We start from the raw sequence: 20,534 nt of genomic DNA, 5'->3' as shown, positions 1-20,534 counted from the left end.
AGTTTTGTTTGCTTACTTTAACAGAGACAACGCTATAGGCACCCCAGTTGCCTTTTACTAAAACATGCTCTGGAATCAAGGCAACCTCTTTCCTCTCCCTTCCTCCCTCCTTGCTCCGAGCCAGGTGGGCAGAGACCCATCCCTGGCACTTATTAGTCACAGGTTTGAAATGCAGGGGTGGGCTGGGGAGGGAGCAGTGATTGGTGTGGGGTGGGAATTTGGGGATTCTTTTATGCCCTGCATCTCAGAGGCTGACAGGCTCTTGAGGGGTGGAAATGACTGGTAATTAGTGAACCTTCTCTGCCAGCACACACTAAAGACACACTTCACAGTCTCTGTGACCTCTGCAGCCCGGGGAGGCTTTGTTATGTAGATGCTCTTAATTGGGTGAGTCACTGCAAACGGCTTCCAGAGCGAGCAAACTGTGGGCTGTTTCAGGGAGGCTTCCTACCAGGGGTTCTAACTCAGGAATTAGGGGGGCTGGCAGCATCGGTCTCCAGGTAACTTCACCTCCACCCCCATAGAAGTGAGAAGTGGTCCCCACAGCTTGGAAATCAGCACAGTGAGCTTTTAGGGTGTGTTTAGGATGAAAAATGTTAACCGATGGCCTTCATCCTCCTCCTCTTCACTCTTTGCAGTTTATTGATCATCTATTCTGGGCAAGGCTGGGAATATTTTGAGGTATAAACGGGGCTCCTTCCATTCAAGGGGCTGACCACCTCGCTGGGAAGTCAGGAACAGAGGTGAATGTGCATGAGACCACCACACAGCAGGCATCAACGCCAGGCACGTGGAAGAGGCACTAAAATGATATTTCAGACTCTGGAGCAGTCACTGAAGGCTGGACCATTGGAGAAGCTTGTCCATGGCGCAGGAAGGACTTGGGAAGGATTCTGGGCAGGGGGATTCCCGGGACGTGGAGACATAGTGAACAAATGCATCACCAGGTCACCTTCACACCCAAAGTTGTGGCCCAGCACCCTGAGCTGGGCTCAAACACCAGAGGCACAGAGTGCAGCGTGGGAACAACTTACAGGGCCCTTGAACGTGCTGCTGTTGGTCGTAGAGCATCGCGTCTGCTGCTTCCTCTAGAGAAGGGCACAAAGCATGAAGACTTTTAAAAAGGTACCGTGTCCCAAACAGAACTCATCATGCACTGTCCCCGACCCCAGCCCCTGCAGCTAGTATTTTGGTGAATGACATTGTCTTGGCTCCTCCATTCTCTGCTCCCAAGCAGGTGTTAAGTCAAGGCAATTGGGCTGCAATCTCTTTGCAATCATCCCTCCCTTTGTGTCCCTACTGCGGCTCTTTCTGCAGGTCCTCACCGCGCTTCACGGGGATACGGGGAGTGGGGTGGGGTGTGCTTTCAGAGCCTGAGAGGACATTTTCCTGACCCTACTGTCCTCGTCCTCAGCCATCCTCCCCATAACTGTTGGACTGGTTGCTCTGAAACACAAACGTAATTATTCTACTCGGATCGCTCTCAAAGTGAGGCCTTTGCCACCTGGTCCCTGCCGACCTCTTTTGCTGTCCACATTGTCAAGGCCACCCATGACCCCCGTGTTGTCAAATCCTGTTAATTCCTCCATTCATTTGGCCTTAAGCAGCACTGGACACACTGATCATGCCCTCTTCCTTTCGGTCCTTAACATTTTATTTCTAAAATTTTCAAACTTACGAAAAAGTTTAAAGAATAAAATAGAGTGCCCAATGCCCTTCACCTAGACTCACCAGCTGCTAACACTTTGCCACATTGGTTCTCTCTCTCTCTCTCTCTCTCTCTCTCTCTCTCTCTCTCTCTCACACACACACACACACACACACACGCACACACACTTTTTTGGAACCATCTGAAAGCTGTGGGCATCTTGATGTCTACCTTTAATTTCTTCAGCTCATATCTCCTAAGGAAAAGGATATTCTCTTACAAAACCACAATACAATTAGTACAACTAAGAAAAGTAATATTAATTCAATACCATCAGTAATACCACCAAACAGTTCACATTTAAATGTTCCCAATTTGTCCCTCACATGTCTTTTTAGCTGCCAGTCCCTGACCCTGGGTCCAGTTCCAGTGTTTAATAAAGAAGCATGCTTTGGGCTGGGCGCCGTGGCTCATGCCTGTAATCCTAGCACTCTGGGAGGCTGAGACAGGTGGATTGCTCAAGGTCAGGAGTTCAAAACCAACCTGAACAAGAGCAAGACCCTGTGTCTACTAAAAATACAAAGAAATTAATTGACCAACAAAAAATATATAGAGAAAAAATTAGTCGGGCATGATGGCACATGTCTGTAGTCCCAGCTACTCAGGGGGCTGAGGCAAGAAGATAGCTTGAACCCAGGAGTTTAAGGTTTCTGTGAGCTAGGCTGACACCTTGGCACTCTAGCCTGGGCAACAGAGTGAGATTCTGTCTCAAAAAAAAAAAATAAATAAAAATAAATAAATAAAAAAGCTTGTGTTGTACTTGGCTGTCATGCCTCCTTAGTCCATTTTTATCTAGAACAGGAACAGTCCTCCCAGCCCTTTTTTCTTTCATGATATTGACATTTTCGTCAGTCTAGCCCAGTTCTCTTATAAAATATCCCACTTTCTGGATTTGTCTGTTTACTCATGAGTGGGTTCTGGTTAAACGCCGTTGGCAAGAATAGCACAGCAGGTGGTGTGTATTTCCCATCGAATCACGTCAGAGCCCCATAATGTCAGGGTGTGTCGCCCCTGGAGGTGCTAAGTCTGAGCTCTGGGGTTGTGACTGAGGATCTCCCCACTGCAAAGGTACATGCTCCCCTTTGTCATTTATAGACTACCTGTGGGGCGGTACTTTGAGACCATGTGCATGTCCTATTCACTCCGTGCTTTCAACACCTCCTGATGGTTTTTAGCTGAGTGGGTCATCACACTGGGAGCCCCATCTTTTTGATTACTTTCTTTTCTTGGCCTCCAGGCCCTAGCATGCCTGTGGTTCTTCCTCACCTCTCCAGTTGCCCTGTCTCAGTCTCTTTGTGGTTCCTCCATTATCCTTGACCTCTAACCATCTGAGTGCTCTGAGGCCCAATCTTCAGGGCTTTCTCATCCTGTCTTCTGGCTTTATATGCCATCAAAAAGCTGAGGACTCCCCAAATTTCTAGCTCTAGTCCAGCCCTGTTTCCTGAGTTCCACGCTCTCGTATTCAACGTCCTCCTCAACATCTTCAATTGTAGGCCTCATCTCAAACTTACCAGGTCCAAAAATGACCCCTTGACTCCCTCCATCCCCCAATTTTCTCATCCATCTCCGTATGACAACACCATCCTTCCAGTGGCTCAGGCTAAAACCTTCCAGCTACTCTTGACTCCTGTGTTTCTCATGCTTTCCATGTCCAATTCTTCAGAAAAATCTGTTGGTGCCAACTCTAAAATATAGCCAGGTGCTGTTCACTGTCTGCAGGATTCCTGTGACAGTCTGCTGTCTGGGATCCCTGCTTCTGTCCTTCCTTATCCCTGGTCTGTTCTCAGCATAGCAGCCAGAGCAGTGCTTACAAAATGCAAGTCAGATCATGCCCGTCCTCTGCTCTAGACTCCCCGTCTCATGGGAGTACAAACCCAAGTCCTAATCTCAGCCTGTCCAGCCCTACATGATCTGTCCTCCATCCCCCAACCAGTGGCTTCATTTACCATTACTCTCCCCCACTGACTCCAGCCACTCTGATATGGCCCAGATTTGCCAGGCACCCTCCTGCCTCAGGGCCTTTGCACTTGCTGTTCCCATGGCTGGCAATATTTCCCCCCTAGATGTCCACTTGGCTCTGTCTCAATTCCTGCAGGTCTCAGCTTCAATGTCACTTTCTCAGTGGGGCCTTCCCTGATCACCCTGTCTACCCTGGCACTTTTGTCTCGCTTCCCTGTTGTGTTAGTCTCCATGGCACTCATCGCCACCAGACACACTCTGTATTCACTTGTTTATCATCCACCCCCTCACTGACAGCAAGCTCCACAAAGGTAGAAACTTTGCTTTTTTACTGCTCTGTTTCCAGATTTTAGATTTGCTTCAGGCACACAGTAGGTGCTCAACGTCGACAAAAGGAATTTCTAGCAACTCAACCTAAGCTATTATATAGACTCTCTTGGGGTCTGAGAAAGTACTGACAGTCTAAAAATGTCTGCATTCTCTTCCAGACACCGGGTGCCATTTCAGTGAGATGGGAGACCAGGGTGTGCCCAGGAATGGGTTGCAGGGTTCAGACCATAGCATGAGATGGAACACCTGGATCCAGGGCTGGCATGTGCCTGTGCACTTACACATATGTTTGTGTGCTTCCGTGTGTCTTCGAGAGTCTGTGCCAGTGCAGTCATGTGTAAGGGCTAGTAATCCTGTTTCCCTCTCCAAGAAAAACTGCATATGCTTTTGTGGGTGATAGAACCTCTCTGTGTCCACGAATGATTCTGCTTTCAGCTGCTGTATCTCGAGGCCTTAGCCCACCTGTGATTTGGAGTTGAGGAGCAGATCAAAGCTAGGAGCAGCTGTACTGGGATAGTCCTCTTTCTGGCTGGGTGACACTTTGCCCCTGGAAGCACTGGAGTTCAAGTTCACCACTCAAGCATAAGCAAAGGGACAACATGTGACTAAGAGAATGTGTTTGCTGTTCTCCCTGCCTGGAAAACCCTTCTCCCAGGTCTTCCCATGGCTAGCTCCATCACATGATTCAGGCTTCAGCTTGAGTGTGGCTCCCCTGAGAGAGGCCTTCCCAGAACATTCCACAGCTGTCTGAGGATGTGCAGTTTGTGCATCACAAAAGCATTGTGCAGAGGGGCTGAGTGCGGCCAACATCTGGCCCGTGCTCTGCTCCTCAAGGATTTCATAAAAGAAAGGATCTGAAGTGTAGGCAGAGACCTTGGACACTGTACCTAAATCAGCACCCTCTACCTCCCATACTTTCCCTCACATTGTCCACTTTTGACTTCATAGCCTGTATCAGTGCTACCTGAAATGATGTATTTTATATACTAATAATTATATTATTTCTCTACTTGTTACCTGTTTCCTCCCAACACAATGTAAGCCTCATAGAAGCAAGGACTGTATCTGTCTTGTTCCTGCTGTCCCCCCAGTGCCTGGCACATAGCAGGTGCTCAATAAACATCTACTAGTGTGTGGATTCTCTTTCTTTTTATTTCTTATATTTTTATTGATACATAATAGATGTATATATTTTGGGAGTACATGTGGTAATTTAATACATTCATATAATTTGTAAGAATCAAATCGATGTAACTGGGATATCTACCATCTTAAATATTTGTCTTTTCTTTATGCTAGACACATTAGAATTATTCTCTTCTGTTTTGAAATATACGAAAGATTTGGGGAGATGCGCATACTTACTTGCATTTTTGTTTTAGTAATCAAAAATCTCCTTAGATCAGCCAGTTTGTATTGGAGGAAACTGAGGACCTTCAGTGTGAGTGGATTCATCCATGGGGCACCCATTGAGTTAGTAGCAAGGCTGGGTCTTGAACTCCAAACTCCTAGGCCAGAGCGCCAGCCACCATAAGGAATGACTAGGGTCAGCCTTCATCTGGCCCTCAGCCTCTGGCACTGGTGGTGACAGGTGCATTGACACTAGCTTTGCCCCTGGCTCAGCTGCGAAGGGAGCCCAGGCTCGTTTCGGAGAAGTAGGAAGAGACTAGGAATGAATACTGGTAAATCACACCAGAACTCTTGTGTGTGCATTATTATCCGCCCCCCCATATATTCTAAAACAATCCTTGTAAATAATTATAAAAATAAATCCCAGTGACAAATTTTTATTTTATTTTATTTCCAGGAACACATTTATTCATCATAATCTCTTCGGGGGTAGGACAAATTGGAGCACTGGGTAGTGAATACAATTTGCAAATAGGCAATATAAGTAGAGGGAAAATTAATATGTATTCCTCAGCGCTGTAAAAGGAGAGGAAGAACATTAATAGCCATTTCCTTGCAGATATAACTTTGAAAATGTTATTTCTGATCCATCAGCATGGGGCTCCACATAAGGAAAATGGTTACAACGTGACAAGAAGCGATTAGATGTGAAATGGCATCGTTCAGGTGCTCCTCCCAGCCTCCTCGTCCTGTTTTTAGTGGGACATAGGGGGAGTCCTGTTTCCTTTTCTGGTCTGGGGTCACCTGCTCATTTGCTGGGTGACTTTGGGCAAGTCCCTTCCACTCTCTGGGCCTCAGTTTCCCCAGGCAGTAGTCGGAGTAGATGATTTCTAAAGCAGTGAGTTTTGGATGATCATCAGTAATCAACTTTGGGGGTATCGGAGAAAAATATAGAAGCGAGGGCACCAGCTTACAGAACCGACCACCAAGTTCCATATATTTTAATTGAGGGTGGAGGGAGCCCTTCTCTCCCACTTCCAAGTAGCAGAACCTCTCCAAGTCAAGTTGGGGTTCTGGAAGGGTGCCCCCTCTGGAAATATGCATAGGGTGGGTTCTCTATGGACCCCTCTTCTCCCACTCAGAGATGACTTGCCTCCTGAGCTCAGCCGAGGACTTGGCATTTTCTGCAAGTTCCAGGCAAGTGGGAAATAAGATTTGTCTCTCATTGCTGTTTACAGGATTTGTTGAAATAATGCTCAAAGATTAGCAGATAATTTTAACTCTCTTTTTCCTGTCCTTTCCATGCCAATCTTCTTTTCTAATTTTAATTACAAAAGTGGCATATACACGTTACAGAAATCACAGGAGAAACAGCATGAAAAGCAGAAGCCCCTTTCCCCATCCCCAGCTCCCCAAACCCACTCCCTTCTCCACTCCCAGCTGATGTTTGGGTTTTAATAGAGAAACAACAACAAAACCTGTTAAAATCCGAAAAGAAGAAAAGCTGGAGGCACTGAGAATTAATAATAGTAATAATTTTTATAATAGTAAATAATAAATTAACATTTGTGGAATGAATACTCACGCTAGATACCGTGGTGGTATTTAATATGCATTTCAAAAAATTCACTTTGTTCTGATTGCGAGACACTGGAGGGGTGTGACTATAGATCACCCTTAATCCCCTCACAGGCATACAAAGACTCTGGAAAGGGCCCTGGAAACCTCCTGGCTTCCTTGCGCTTGCTAAACTCTCTCCTTCAGCCAAACGGAGGCTGCTTCAGCAGCAAAGAGCGTTTCATATGCACACATCCAACTTTTTTTTTTTTTTTAATTGAAATCTGAATGTGGTGAGTCTGAACGAGGGGCTGGGGTATGATTAATTACAGCAACCACCTTCACCTGCCCAGAGGCTGGGCCTGGAAGAAACGAGGCCAGGCTGAGGAGAAATTTAGCCGAGGCCTGGCAGGAATGCTAACACACCATCGTCCACCGGCCCTGCTCTTCTCTCAGCTGCTCGTAAATAGAGACGGAGATTTAAGGAATCGGTTCCTGTTTCACTGGTTCTGGCCGACCCCAGAATCAACTCCCTTGATTGGAAATAAACAGGATCTTCCTTCTTGTCTCCAGGAATGTGATGGAGGAAGGACTCTAGGCAAAGGGCCACTTCTGCCAAAGAATAATAACAACAACAATGGTGACAGTAGGGATAAAATATTGCCCTCTGCATCAAGGGTGGAAGCGGAAGGTCCAGTTGTATGTGTAGAAGCTTCTCGTTCTCTGTGTGCTCCTCTTGGAGCTCCAGAATTCACAGGCCCAGGATGGGATGTTCAGCCCAGGTCTGATGCGAACTTTCTGTTTTGTGGTCCCCCTGAGCGCACTTGTACAAATTGGGCTACATGCTTCAACTGTGGGTTGGGAAAATAGGATCACAGTGACAGCACTTCTTGCCGACACGGCACTGCAAATGTCTGATGCGAGTCTGACCATCTCTCCTGGAGGCTGCGTATCCATCATGTCTAGCTCTAGCGCCTAGCACGGGGCGGAGGGGCTGCGGAGTAAGGTGGGCAGCAGAGGGATGCTCCCAGCTCACTTCCCATCGGTCATGGAGTGGGATGAGGGCACCAAGGAAGAACCTGGATGATGGCACGAGCCCTCCTTGTCCCTTAGTGCTCCTGGGGCAGGGGCAGGAAGAGCTGCGTTCAAGACGAAGCCCCCACAAGACTTGTCTCCTGTGCTCCTTCTTGTAAACTCCTTGTACTCCAAAGGAATCCTTGGTCTCCCTCCTGGGTCAGCCTATCTCAGTGCTGCTTTGCTCTCTCCCCTCCCCGAGGGACGGCCGCATTACCCGAAGAACTTTACCTGTACTATTTCTGTTCAATTTTCCTTTTTGTTCAAGAAGGTGATCGGGAGGTAGACAGATGCCTCCTCCCCAATTTCAATCTTCCTTGGTTCAAGGGCACGGATTCTTTTTCTCCATCTCCTTTTTCCCTTCTTTCTTTCCCCCTTTCTCTCTCCTGTCCTTCTCATCCTTTCCCCTCCTCATTTTCCTGTTCTGAAAACTAACTTCAAAGCTGAAGGAAGTAAGGAGAGGTGAATCCAGTCTGTTTCCGCTGGAGTTACCCCCAGCTACATTTAAGAGATTGCTACTGCTATAGTCTGGGTGTTTGTATTCCTCCCACCCCCAAGTTCATATGTTGAAATCCTGACCCTCACAGTGATGGCATTAGGAGGTGGGGCCTTTGGGAGGTGATCAGGTCATGAGAGTGGAGGCCTCATGAATGGGATTAGTGCTTTTATAGAAGGGGCCTAGGGAGCTAGCGCACCCCTTCTGCCATGTGAGGACACAGCAAGAAGACAGTTGTCTGTGAACCAGAGCATGGGCCCTCACCACACAACAAATCACTACTGCCTTGCTCTTGGCAGCCTCCAGAACTGTGAAAAATAAATTTCTATTGTTTATAAGCCACCCACTTTAGGGTATTTTGTTATAGCAGCCCGAACAGACTAAGACAACTACTCTGCTCAAGAACATTAAATGGCTCCCTATTGTTATTAGTTTACATTTCTAACACTAAAGCTCACCTCCATCTGAGCTATCCTGGACTTTATTTCTTTGTGATTTCTCCACACGATCCTTCCCCATATAGTCAACTGGCCTTGTTGATATGCTCACTGAGTAGAGATGGGAGGGAGTGGGGAGGCATTTCCAGGCAAAACTAACAGCTCCAATAAAGCCAAGCAGAGGATGGGAGAAGTGGGAGAAGAGGAGAGGAAAGAGAGGAGGCTGGACGGGTAAGGACTGATGGGATTATAAACGATCAGAGGGACATATTAGAGATTTTGGACTGTATTATTAGTCAATTGGGAGCCATTAAAAGATTTTAGGTAGGGTCAAACTGGGCTTTTAGAATGGTCACCCTGGGGATATGTGGAGGAGTTAACTGTAGTGGTCTAGAAAAGGGGAGAAGATCCCTCCCCCTTGGGTGTCATTGGTAGATAGTGCCTGCAGAACAGCCAGCCTATGCTCAGAAGCCACAGCTGTGTACAGAGGCAGAGGCATGGATGAGATGACCTCCAGTAACCCCCTTCTGGTTGGGGAAGGGGGGTAATTCTCCAATTTCAACTTTGAGTGGGTTTGGGCTTGCTTCCACAAGTCCTCTTCTATCCGTGGAAGCCCTTCTAGGAAGGCTGGGGTGAAAGGTGATGGGGAGGGCAGAGTATCATGACTGTCTGGGCCTGGGCCCACTTCCTCCTTTTCAGGCAGGAAAGGCCAGCAAAAGTGGACAATGGAAGAGTGAGGGTGCGTCCAACAGAGAAGGAGGGAGGGGGGGCTGGTCCTTGGGGCAGCAGGCCTTGGAAGGTTCCCTTTGATCCCCTTATCTCTGGAGGTAGGCTTTCTTTTTTGGCCTGCAGGACCTTTTGTTGCAGCATTTCCTGGAACCCCTCAAAGTAAACACAGTCGAGTCTGCATTCTTACAGCTCCACTCTGCTGAATTGGCTCCTCCCCGCCTAGAGAGGGACAGGCGATCAACACTGCTCATCACCACGCTGACAGCGGCCTACCTAGCAACGTGTTAGGACCAGAGCTGTCTGAGAGACAATGATGATAAGCACAAAACCCATAACCACAGTCATAATTGTCATCATCAGCAGCACAACCAGGGCCTTCTAAGTGCTGTTTAGACACAGGGGACCGTGACATCAAAAGCCCTGGGAACACCCCCTCCATGGAGGTGGGGAGCTACAATGATCAATAGGCCCACTGAGTTGAGGTACCTGCAATGTGGGTGAGACCAGGAGGCTGGCACCTTAGGACTCAATTTCCCCTCCTCCATTTGATTGGTGCCTATACCCACTGGAATGAAGGGAGCAGGGTGGAGAGGCCAGTTAAGGCTGGGCTGGCTCTTAGCCACAATGGGGAGTGAGTGATGACAACCATTTGGTAGCAGCTTTGTGCATCCTGGGTGTGGAGGAGGGAAGGCAAGAATAGGCAGGGAGAGAACTCGCATCCTTCCAGAGGAGAACAGGCATGAGCTTAGGGAGTCGCCTGCCCACTGGGCCTGAGTTCATCCAGACAGGGGCAGCAACAGCCACCTCTTACTTCCGGATGGGGGTGGGGTGTGGGCAGCGACTGACCCCACTGGTAACTGTAAGTGTCACAGATGTCTTTTCCCTCCGAGGAGGGGGAGAACACAGAAGCCTGAGATTCGGGGACACCATCCAATCCTACTTGCACATGGTTTATCATCGTTAACTCCTGGAGGCCACAAGGAGAGGGTGCGGGGCTGGTAGCCAAGGCAGCACTTTATTTGCAGAGAAGTCCAACTCCCCCCACCTTCCCCTCTGCACACGGAAACCCCGATAGCCCAGGAGTCTTTCCTGACTTTCCCCCCCTCCCCCCAAAGCTGGGCTGGGGAGTTGGGGCCAAGAGGCCCATCTTCCCTGCAGTTAAGGGCAAGTTATGTAACCCAGATTGCGAAATTTAGGAAAGGCCCGCTGTCTACACCGGCTAACGGCTCAGATGGGGGGCCCCATACGAATCCCCGCTCCCCAACTAACGCAATAAAGTCTGGCCATGGCGTTGTGGAGGACCCTCCTGGGGCTCTGGGGCTGTGGGACGCCTCGGGGGTGGGGGGAGGCGGGAGGCAAGCGGTCACGGGGCGCCGCGTGCCCGGGCCACCTGCGGCAGCTCGCGGCGCGGGTGGTCCGGGCTCACCTGCTCCGGGGCGGCCGGCCGGGGGCGGGGCGGGGCGGGGGCGGCGCGCAGCTGAACCCCGGTCCCAGCCGCGGCCCGCGCCTCCGGCTTCCGCCAGGTCAGCTGACCGCCAGTGCGGAACTGCGCGCCCGGCCCGCGCCCCGCCGCCGCCCCGCGCCCCGCGCCCAGTGCCCCGCGCCCGCCCCGTCCTGGCCGCCATGGCCGGGCTCGTGGTCAGCGGAACCCAAGTAAGTCCGCCCCAGCCGGTCCCGCCCCGCCCGGCGCAGTGTGCGGGGAGGGACGGCGTGGCTGCGCCTGCAGGTGGCGAGTGTCAGGTGCCCAGGCTTGCCCTAGTTCGGGGAGGACAGACCCGTGTCCGCCGGGCGCACCTCCTGGCTGTGTGGGAAGAAGACCCCCAGGGCCCCGGTCCCCTCCACTTCCCTCTGTCCCCAGCACTTCACTGAGCAGGACCAGCCGGGAACTCCTTCATCGGCTTTTGGGGGCCCACAGAAAATGTTTTAATTTCTTTCGTAATCCGCATTTAAAAAGAACTTTCCGTTAAAGAAAACGTTTTAATATATAACATGAATATAGTTGTCTTTATGCCAATGCAGTTTTAAAATATAAATTTACTTATAAAGGAAGGGAGGGACCCATGAAGGCAGAAGTGACGGCGGCCACCAAAGTCACAGTGTATCCTTGGGGGAGGGTGGTGATGGGCTCTGCCCTGACCGCCCGCTCCCGACCCGAAGCTGGTGGAGGGCCACTGTCTCCACAGTTTTATTTCCACATCTGTTTTCTTATTTATGTTTTAGAGAAATAAAACCTATATCTGTAAGGTATAAAACCTTGTAAAAGATTAAGTGGTTCTGGACTTTGGAATATTCATTACTTTGCATAGACTATACCATGCTTTGGGTGTGACTCTAAGAAAAACAAATAGAAGCACTACATAGAAAAATATGGTCATTTGTCCTCTTGAACTCGTATTGCTGTTACATTGTTCCCTTGCTGGTTCCATAGTAAACTCACATGAAAGTAATCTTTGTTGCCCAGGCTGGAGTACAGTGGCACAATCGTAGCTAACTGTAGCCTCGAATTTCTGGGCTCAAGTGATCCTCCCAGTAGCTGAGACTACAGGCGCTTGCCACCATGCCTGGCTAATTTTCCTTATTTTTTGAGAGATTGGTCTTGCTATGTTGACCAGGCTGGTCTCAAACTTGTGGCCCTCCCACCTCAGCCTCCTGAGTCATTGAGATTACAGGCATGAGCCACTGTGCCGCCTGCACTTGATTTCTTGAACAGGGAATGGCAACACTCTGATTTCCATCCTGGGTAATAGACATCCAGTTTCACATGCTTTTAGCCCTATAGTGAAGCCTCAGGTGTTTTTAGTCATTGCTGGAGGGATGAACTCAGCCACACTGGGACCAGGTGTCGTACCTGCTGGAAAAGCCAAGTGTCTCTCTTTAACCTCTTCTCTCTGATTAAGCCAACCCTCCTACTTCCTACCTTTTTCTGCACACCCTGGAGAAACAGTTCTGGGTTTTTCAAGCTCTCCCCTTGGATTGCCTAAGGCAGGTAATGTCAGGTGCAATTGGATTTTGAGATTACTTTGGGCTAAAGGGAATGATTCCCCCTTAGAGGAGGTTCTAGGGGTTTTATAACTCCTTCAGATACAATGAGGGCAGACTGTGTGTCCCATCAAGCTATCCACTGCCTGTTTCTTTTCCAGGGTCCTGTCATTTCATCAATTATATATACTTACTGAGTGCCTACTATGTACCAGGCACTGTGCCGTATGTTGGAAATTAGCCCTTCCATTGTCTCTCTGTACCCGACTTTTAACAGAATTTTCTTGCCTGGGAATACTGGCTCTGTCCTTAGACTCACAGCCTGTGAGGAGAGAGCTAGAAGGTCCAGAGTTCAGACGTGAGTGGGCCAGGGAGGTACTAGCCTCTGAGAAAGGTTAAAAATGATGACTGTTGGGCTGAGTGTGGTGGCGCATGCTTATAATCCCAGCACTTTGGGAAGCTGAGCAGGGAGGATCGCTTGAGCCCAGGGATTTGATACCAGCCTGGGCAACGTAGTGAGATTTCATCTCTTAAAAAAAATTAGCCATGCATGGTGGTGCACATACATAGTCCCAGCTACTTGGGAGGCTGAGGCAGGAAGGTGGCTGAAGCCCAGGTGTTTGAAGTTGTAGTGAACTAGGATCATGCTACTCCACTCCAGCTCTGGGTGACAGAGTGAGACCCTGCCTCTAAAAGAATAAAATAAAAATATAAAAAAGAGTCACCAGGGAGAAGGGGCTTCAGGGAGTTAACATGACTGCCTAGAGGGAGGGTCTGGATGAGAGTGTCTCTGGCCTCTGCTGGAATATCTGCTCAAGCAGGAGGGTCCCCTCTCTCCACCAGACCCCAAATCTCTGCATTTTCAGATTCAGCATTTTCTGGATGTAGCTTCTTCCATGTTCATGGAGGACTTGGGAGGGGGCTGAGAACTTTCATGGGCCTCCTTTTCCTTTTTCCTTCCCCCATTTCCCAAACTTGATTTTTCCTGCACTCCCTGTACTTAGCCTTCTCCAAACAGCCCAGAGGCATTCGGTGAAGGGTAGGTGAGTCATTTTGGGCCCTTGGGGACCATTTTTAAGGATCAGCTGCCTGGGGAGGAGCTAAGAAGGCAGGTTGGGAAAACACCCTATTTCCTAAACCACCCAGGCCAGTGGATTTGAGTGCCTGCTCGACCCCTCCTGCCTTAGGGTATCTGTTAGCATCCTGCCCCAGGCCGTTTCTAATGCCAGCTATTATAAGAAGTAGCATCTTGCATACCTGTAGTATGGTACTTCTCAAAATTTGGTAGGGCTGCCTTAAAGGGGTCAGGGACTTCCCACGAACCCAGGGTGTTGATATAGTTATTATTATAGTGTTATTCAAATGCACAAAACATAAAACCAGATATAACTTTTTCATATTTAGAGACCTAAAAGTCTTTATTAAAGGGATGGTTTAAGTGCAAAGAAAAAACTCAATAAAATTAATTTAATGAGATGGGTGATGTTTGCTTGAAGCCAGGTCACTGCTTTTAACTCCACTGTGGACTGGCTGCTGTTCAACTGGTCTTTAGGAGCTCCACAGGCCTGTGGTGCTACTGTGCTTGGGGACATTGCAGTCTTCCCATCACTGTTCTCTGTAAAATGTTTTCTTTCCACGTGAGTCTGACTTCATTTGGCTTTTTGTGGCTTGAATACATCATTTACGTTTGCATTAAGTCCTGTTTCTTCTTTTTCCACTAGCTTAGTGGCATCAATATGATTATAGACACAAAGCAAACTTGGGATTTGGGCACTGAAATCTTGCACCCAAGAATCACAAATCCTTTCTGTAGGGATATTTATCTGATTCAACAACTATTTCACCGAGTGGCCACAGGTGACAAGAACAGTGCTATGTGGTATTTTTTTTTTTTTTGAGACAGAGTCTCACTTTGTTGCCCAGGCTAGAGTGAGTGCCGTGGCATCAGCCTAGCTCACAGCAACCTCAATCTGCAGGGCTCAAGCGATCCTCCTGCCTCAGCCTCCCCAGTAGCTGGGACTACAGGCATGCGCCACCATGCCTGTCTAATTTTTTGTATATATATTTTTTAGTTGGCCAATTAATTTCTTTCTATTTTTAGTAGAGACGGGGTCTCGCTCTTGCTCAGGCTGGTTTTTGCTATGTGCTTTTAATATGTTATCTCATCTTGTCTGGGGGATGGACATGCTTGAAGCTCTGACTCAGGTGGGGCAAGGGCAATATACAGAACTTAAATTTGTACTCCCGTAATATGCTGAAATTTAAAGAAATGTTATTTCTGTAAGTACATTGTGGATAATATATGGCTCATAGGGCTGTTTATGAGGATTGACTAGATAACAAGCACATGGTGGGCATTTAATGAATGTTAGTTGTATTTTTGTTAACACCTTTGAAGGCAGTTGGTGTCAGGTTAGTTACAGAAGAGGAAACAGACTTTGAGAGATTGTGACTCATCCAAGACGATGCAGCTAGTAAGTAGCAGCCCAGGGACTCAAACTTGTACCTAGGGTTGTTTTTGCACGGACAGAGCTTCTAGTACTACACATTTGAAATTGAGGATCCCCCACAGCTGGCTAGGGGTAGGCATTATAAAACAATCTCCTCTCAGTTTGACTGCTGGTAAACCCACCATTCCCAGAAATGCCCTCGGAGCCAGGCAGTCCCAGCACAAAGAGAAACCAGCAGTCTTCTGCAGTTTAGTTATTTCCTGCAGCTTCTGCTCAGAGGGGTTGGGTGTGTACGTGGGTGGGGATCCCTCCCATTCTCCTTTCCCTTTCTTGGTGTTCTTCTCCTAGGCGTCTTCAACTTGCTATATTTTCGTTTGCCTGGTGAGGGTGTCCCTTCCTGTTATCATTCCACACAGGGTGGAAGTCACAGGGTACAAATTATATAAGGTAGGAAAGTTAAAAGTTCAAATCTTAGTTCAGTCTAAATCAAGATAATTGACTAAATGCAATGACTTCTAGTTCTGGACATGCTCTTCTGGGCCTCTAAAGATCTACTAATCTCTATCTATGTCCCTTCTCCCATTTGCTGAAGAAGTAAAGTATCTTTGGTCTGGTTCTTGCCTTGTATCTTACATTAGGTGGTCCTGTGCTCTAAGAAGCTTCCCGACATCCTGAGAAGCAATGTCTTCCACTCGGAAGTACTTCTTAAGTTTCTCTTCTAGTTGTGAGTGTTGGTTGCAATGCCTGGCCATGGTTGCTTGCTGCTCTTAAGTCTTCTCTAGCTGAGTTGAGCCTCTCAGCCTCTGTTGGCTTAACTTACATCTCTAAAGGCTTCCAGTTTACTGCAGGGGTGGCCTAAGCATGCAGATTGCTTATCAAGTTGGTTCTCATGCTAAATTTTGGAGTCTCGATCTTCATCTCTGTGGAATGGAGAACAAGTATTTAGTTTTCCTGGGATGTTGTGCGGTTAAGACCATGTAATAAAAACAGGCTGATGAAAGTCTTATCAGTCAGGTTGTGAGTCATCTGAATGGTTTGTGGTGATAGCTCTTCTTGGTGCTCGTGCTTCCTCTGAAGGGGAATCCTACAGAAAGAAAAGGGGAGCAAATACCCCTCTCTTTCCTCAGGCTCCAACATGCTTCTTGGGCCTTCAGTGTGGTATTGTGGGGTAGTTCTCACCCTTTCAGCTAGGAAGACTCATTTTGAAGTCAAAACATGATGATAGGTGCACCGTTGGCATTTGTGGATCAAGAAAACCCACATCCACATGTGGATTTGTGAGTGCTCTATGGCCCCCACGTTGGAAGTCCGTATTCATGGTGCAGGACTTGGTCCAAGGTCTATCATTAAGAAGCTGTGCGATGCTGGGCAGGACTCTGGAGTCTTAGTCTCCTTGTATAAAACATGAAGGGTTTTGACAAACTGGGTCCCGACTAGATTGAGCCGTTGGCTAATCTATGAGGAAAGAGCTCATTTTCTATGCCTAAAACTCAACTTCTCTGCTGTATAATATTGCAGAAGTCTTGAATGATGATGATATGTACATGATGGTGGTGCAGGCTGGGGTGAACGGGATGGGCTTTCTGGTGAGCACCATGGTCATGAGAACTTACAATGAGGACTTACAACACAGAAGAAGCTGCTGTGATTGAGTGGCTGTCCCAAGGGAAATCGAAGTCCCCAGATTGATTGGGGCCCCATATCCCCAGTCTCCCCTTGGTGTATGATTTCCATCTCTGCTTGGCAGCAGAGTTTAATGTACTATACAAGGAGCAGTGAAGAGACATGAATCCCATGGAGAGAGGGGAGATATTGATAGATTGGACTAAGAGTCTTTTGTAGCCTGTATCTTCCTGAGTCAAAATTATTTTATTGGAGTCAGCGACTTTTCCTTCTCTCCTCCTGGAATGAAGTTACTGAAGGAGAGTGAATAGAAAGACAGTGAATAGAAGGAGAGAATACAGGATGTTGTATTGTCAGCTGTTTATTCCCAGTGGCTAGAAGATGGAGTGATGACGTGTGTGATATCAAGGGTGCTAAGCTTCTGTGTGGTTTGTGTTAGGTAGAACCATGTGGAAGGGATGGTTTTATAATTTTAAAATGGTTGGATATTGGTAACTCATGGTTCAGCCTCATATCTCAGGAGGTGAGATGGCCACCGTATTCATGTTGCTGCTTAAGAAATATAACCCCCGTGGGAATCTCTCCTTCCTTTCAAGACATCTTTGTATGTGTGGAAGAATGTGGATTTTTAGGGAGACTGGATTAAAGCTATAGCTCTGTGGCAGGCCAGAATTTCTACTTGGGGGTTGAGTGTGTTGTTGTTTAGGGAAATACCATGTCTTGTGGCCCACAGGCCAACTTATTTTATGGGTTTTGGAGTTAATTGTCAATATGACCTCAGGGTGCTATCTGTAAAGATGGTTCTAAACATTGAGTGGTTGGAGTAGTGAGAAAGCTCACTGACCTTCTTACAGTCAGAAGTTCTAGGATCAAATTTTAGTTTGGCCTTTTAATATTTGGGCACAGATTAGGTACTTAATAATAAATAGAGGAATGCCCAAGGAGGCAGCTCTGGGTTGATTGCCAAAGGCTCCCTGGAGGAGGGAGGTTTGGAAGTTCTGGCCACATGTCATTGCCCTGTTGCCTTCAAATGAGCTTTTTCAGAGCGTGGAGGGCATTTTATACACTGTGGTGATGGGATGGGATTGGTGGTTTGGGGAGGCCTTTTTGTCCAGCCCCTGAAGGGTGAATGCTGGTAAGTGCATCTGCTGTGTCTTTCATGAGGTCATGTGCATAACAGGGGATGGGGGTGCAGTGGAGGAGAGGCAGAGGGCGGCCATTGCAAAGGTCCCTGAGTGGGAAGCGGATTGTTGCAATTATACTAACGTGCTCTGACATTGGGGTTTCTTTTGGACACCTGAACCTGGTCAATTTTAGTCCAATTTCCATTGTGCTGGGATTAGTCTCCATCATGCTAACTGTACCAGGAAAAGGGAGTTATTGGTGGAGTCCCCGAAGCCCCCAAAGCTGATTTGACCGGGAAAACAGTCACAAATGTGGCCTTTTTGTGTGCGAGGAACGTGTGTTTAAAGTTGCGGAAGCAATCATCGGATCAATGACGCAGGTTTGGGAGCAGCTGGGTGATTTCTGTTTGCCACATTGTTTCTGTTCCATTTAATTTCCAGGTGTCCTACATAGGCCAGGACTGCAGAGAAATTCCAGAGCACCTTGGCAGGAACTGTGGACATTTCGCAAAGAGGCTTGATCTGAGCTTCAACCTCCTGAGGTATGTAACCTTCGAGAGATGCAGGCCAGGCCTGGGAGGCCCAGCTCCCCTGGGTACTTAAGGGGCGGCAGATAAAAGCCAAACGTTCCAGCTTTGCCTTGGGTGTCCTCTTATTCGATGCTGGGCCCTGAGACACGTGCAATCACACCCCAAAGGTGTGACTCTGCTTCAGATGATTCCTTGGTTGGCTTTTTTGTGCCACTGAAGAGGCAGTGGGCATTTGAGCGTCATCCATCTCTCGGGAGTTCCTAGGAGGGGCCGTCGTATTTTCACTTTGTTCTCTCCCTCTCTCACTAATGTTTGTGCGGACAAGTCAGAATACTCTTGGGGAAGGAATGAGGTGTGCTTTTTTGGATAACCCCTTCTCCCAAAGCATCTGCCAGAGCCACCCTCTGGCAGAGGAGGGACAGGGCCTTGTGGGGGTGGGTGTATGTGAGGCAAGAAGAGGCTGTGGGCTCCGAGGGGCTGGGTCTGCACGGGTTTGTTGTAGGAAACGACAGGCCCTGGATGCAGGAGTATTTAGTAAGAGGGTCTATAAAGTAGATTCGGAAGAAGTGAAGATTTGTATTTTCCTTTGTTGAGAGGAGGGAGATTCTGTAGTGTTGAGTTTGAGGAGCTTTCCCATCTGGCCAGGAGCCTGTTCCCATTGGCCGGTGTGTGAGCTCCGCACCGGGTTGCAGCTGGGTTTGGGCAGGGATGAGTGATGGAGGTCTAGGGTTCAGAAAGAGTTTATGTTTAGGACTTGGCTAAGCTGGAGGGACTGGAGGGAGTTACAGACCGGATTGGAGACGACCACTGCTGACTTGACTTGGGAATGCTGGGATTGGATCACCTTTGACCTTCTCTATGCACCTAATTGGGGGAGGGGTGGGCGGCACTGTTTCTCTTGGTGTTAGAGGAAGATTTGAGCACACTCGGGCGCTGGTCTCTGTCTCTGCCTTCTCTGAGCAGAATCAAAGTTGAGGACGTTTTAGATATTTAGCTAATTCCTCTTAAAAAAATAAAAAGGGGAGGGGGGAAGTAGGAAGAAGGGAAGAGGTAGGAGATCATAAACTTACCTTCCAAATAAATGAATATGTAACAGATGACCCAAGCCCACTAGGCTTCAGGGGTCATGATATCCAAAGGAAATATTTTGAGTCTGCATCCTATGTTCTGGAGAAAGTTTCTCCGTAGGCCCCTGTTACTATATTTCCATGGGATTGCGGGGAGCATATGTCCTAGTCAGTTTGTGGCCGGATTCACTCCTGCTCTGACCATCTCTGGGTTCTGTTGCTGTTTTTCTCCCTCTTGTCAGCCTGCCTGGCTCCACTTGGGACACTGCCTTCATTTCTCCAAAGCCCAATACAGTATTATTATGTGTTATACATTTGTTTTGCCACTGGAGGGTATAGGGTGTGGGGGGTGGTAATTTTGGCAGAAGCAGGAGACAAGTTTGGGATAGCACTGCTTCTGGAAACTTTTTCGGATACTCCCCGCCACAGAGAATTTCTCCCTGCTGGTGCATCCTTTAGGGTCAGACCTGCATGTGACCCAGCACCTCTCTCTCCTAGCCCCTTTCTTTCTCCCATGTCACTTACCTTCTTTCTAGAGACACCCTCAGAAATACAAATTCTTTTCCCTTTATTATATACAGAAAAATTAACCCTCTCCCCACCTTTTTAGAACATCTCTACAGGTTTCCTTTTCACCTCTGAAGAGCCATATCAGGGTATTGCTCTAAACAGAACAATACCCCCTAATAAAAATTTTGCTACTTCCTCAGGTTGCAAGATCAGCAACAGTCTGTGTTGTAGGCCACAATTTGTTTTTAGACAAGGGGCTATGTTTATTTCTTTTTGAATAGTTAATACATGAACATGGCACAGCCTTAAGAAGGAACAAACATGCAAACAGTGTGAAGAAAGTCTTACGCCTGTCCTTCAGCTACTCAGTTCCCTTCTGCACTAACTACTATTACTCAGTTTTTGTGTAGTCTTCCAGAGATAGTCCATGAATATGCTAACATGGGAATTTCTTATTTTCCAGCTTTATTGAAGCGTAATTAGCAATTAAAAATTATATATGTTTATGCTGTACAATGTGATATTTTGATACATGTATACATTGTGAGGTAATTACCATGCTTAAGCTAATTAACATATCCATCAGCTCACACAGTTACCTTATTTTTTGT

General features: G+C 47.8%; 1 protein-coding gene across 1 annotated transcript in view; it reads left to right on the top strand.

Annotated features, from left to right (window-relative positions):
- The first annotated feature begins 11,167 nt into the window (after window positions 1-11,167).
- LRMDA (leucine rich melanocyte differentiation associated) overlaps window positions 11,168-20,534 on the top strand; it is a 1,003,464-nt gene continuing 994,097 nt past the window's right edge. The window contains exons 1-2 of the mRNA XM_076010120.1: window positions 11,168-11,293; window positions 18,258-18,358. Of these exons, the coding sequence (XP_075866235.1) occupies window positions 11,264-11,293; window positions 18,258-18,358 (131 nt within the window). The 5' untranslated portion in view covers window positions 11,168-11,263. The remainder of the gene's footprint in view (window positions 11,294-18,257; window positions 18,359-20,534) is intronic.

Source organism: Microcebus murinus, chromosome 14, assembly GCF_040939455.1.
Source record: "Microcebus murinus isolate Inina chromosome 14, M.murinus_Inina_mat1.0, whole genome shotgun sequence".
Lineage (NCBI taxonomy): Eukaryota > Metazoa > Chordata > Mammalia > Primates > Cheirogaleidae > Microcebus > Microcebus murinus.
The sequence above is the reverse complement of the archived record's forward strand: the minus strand, read 5'-3'. Positions and strand labels throughout refer to the sequence as shown.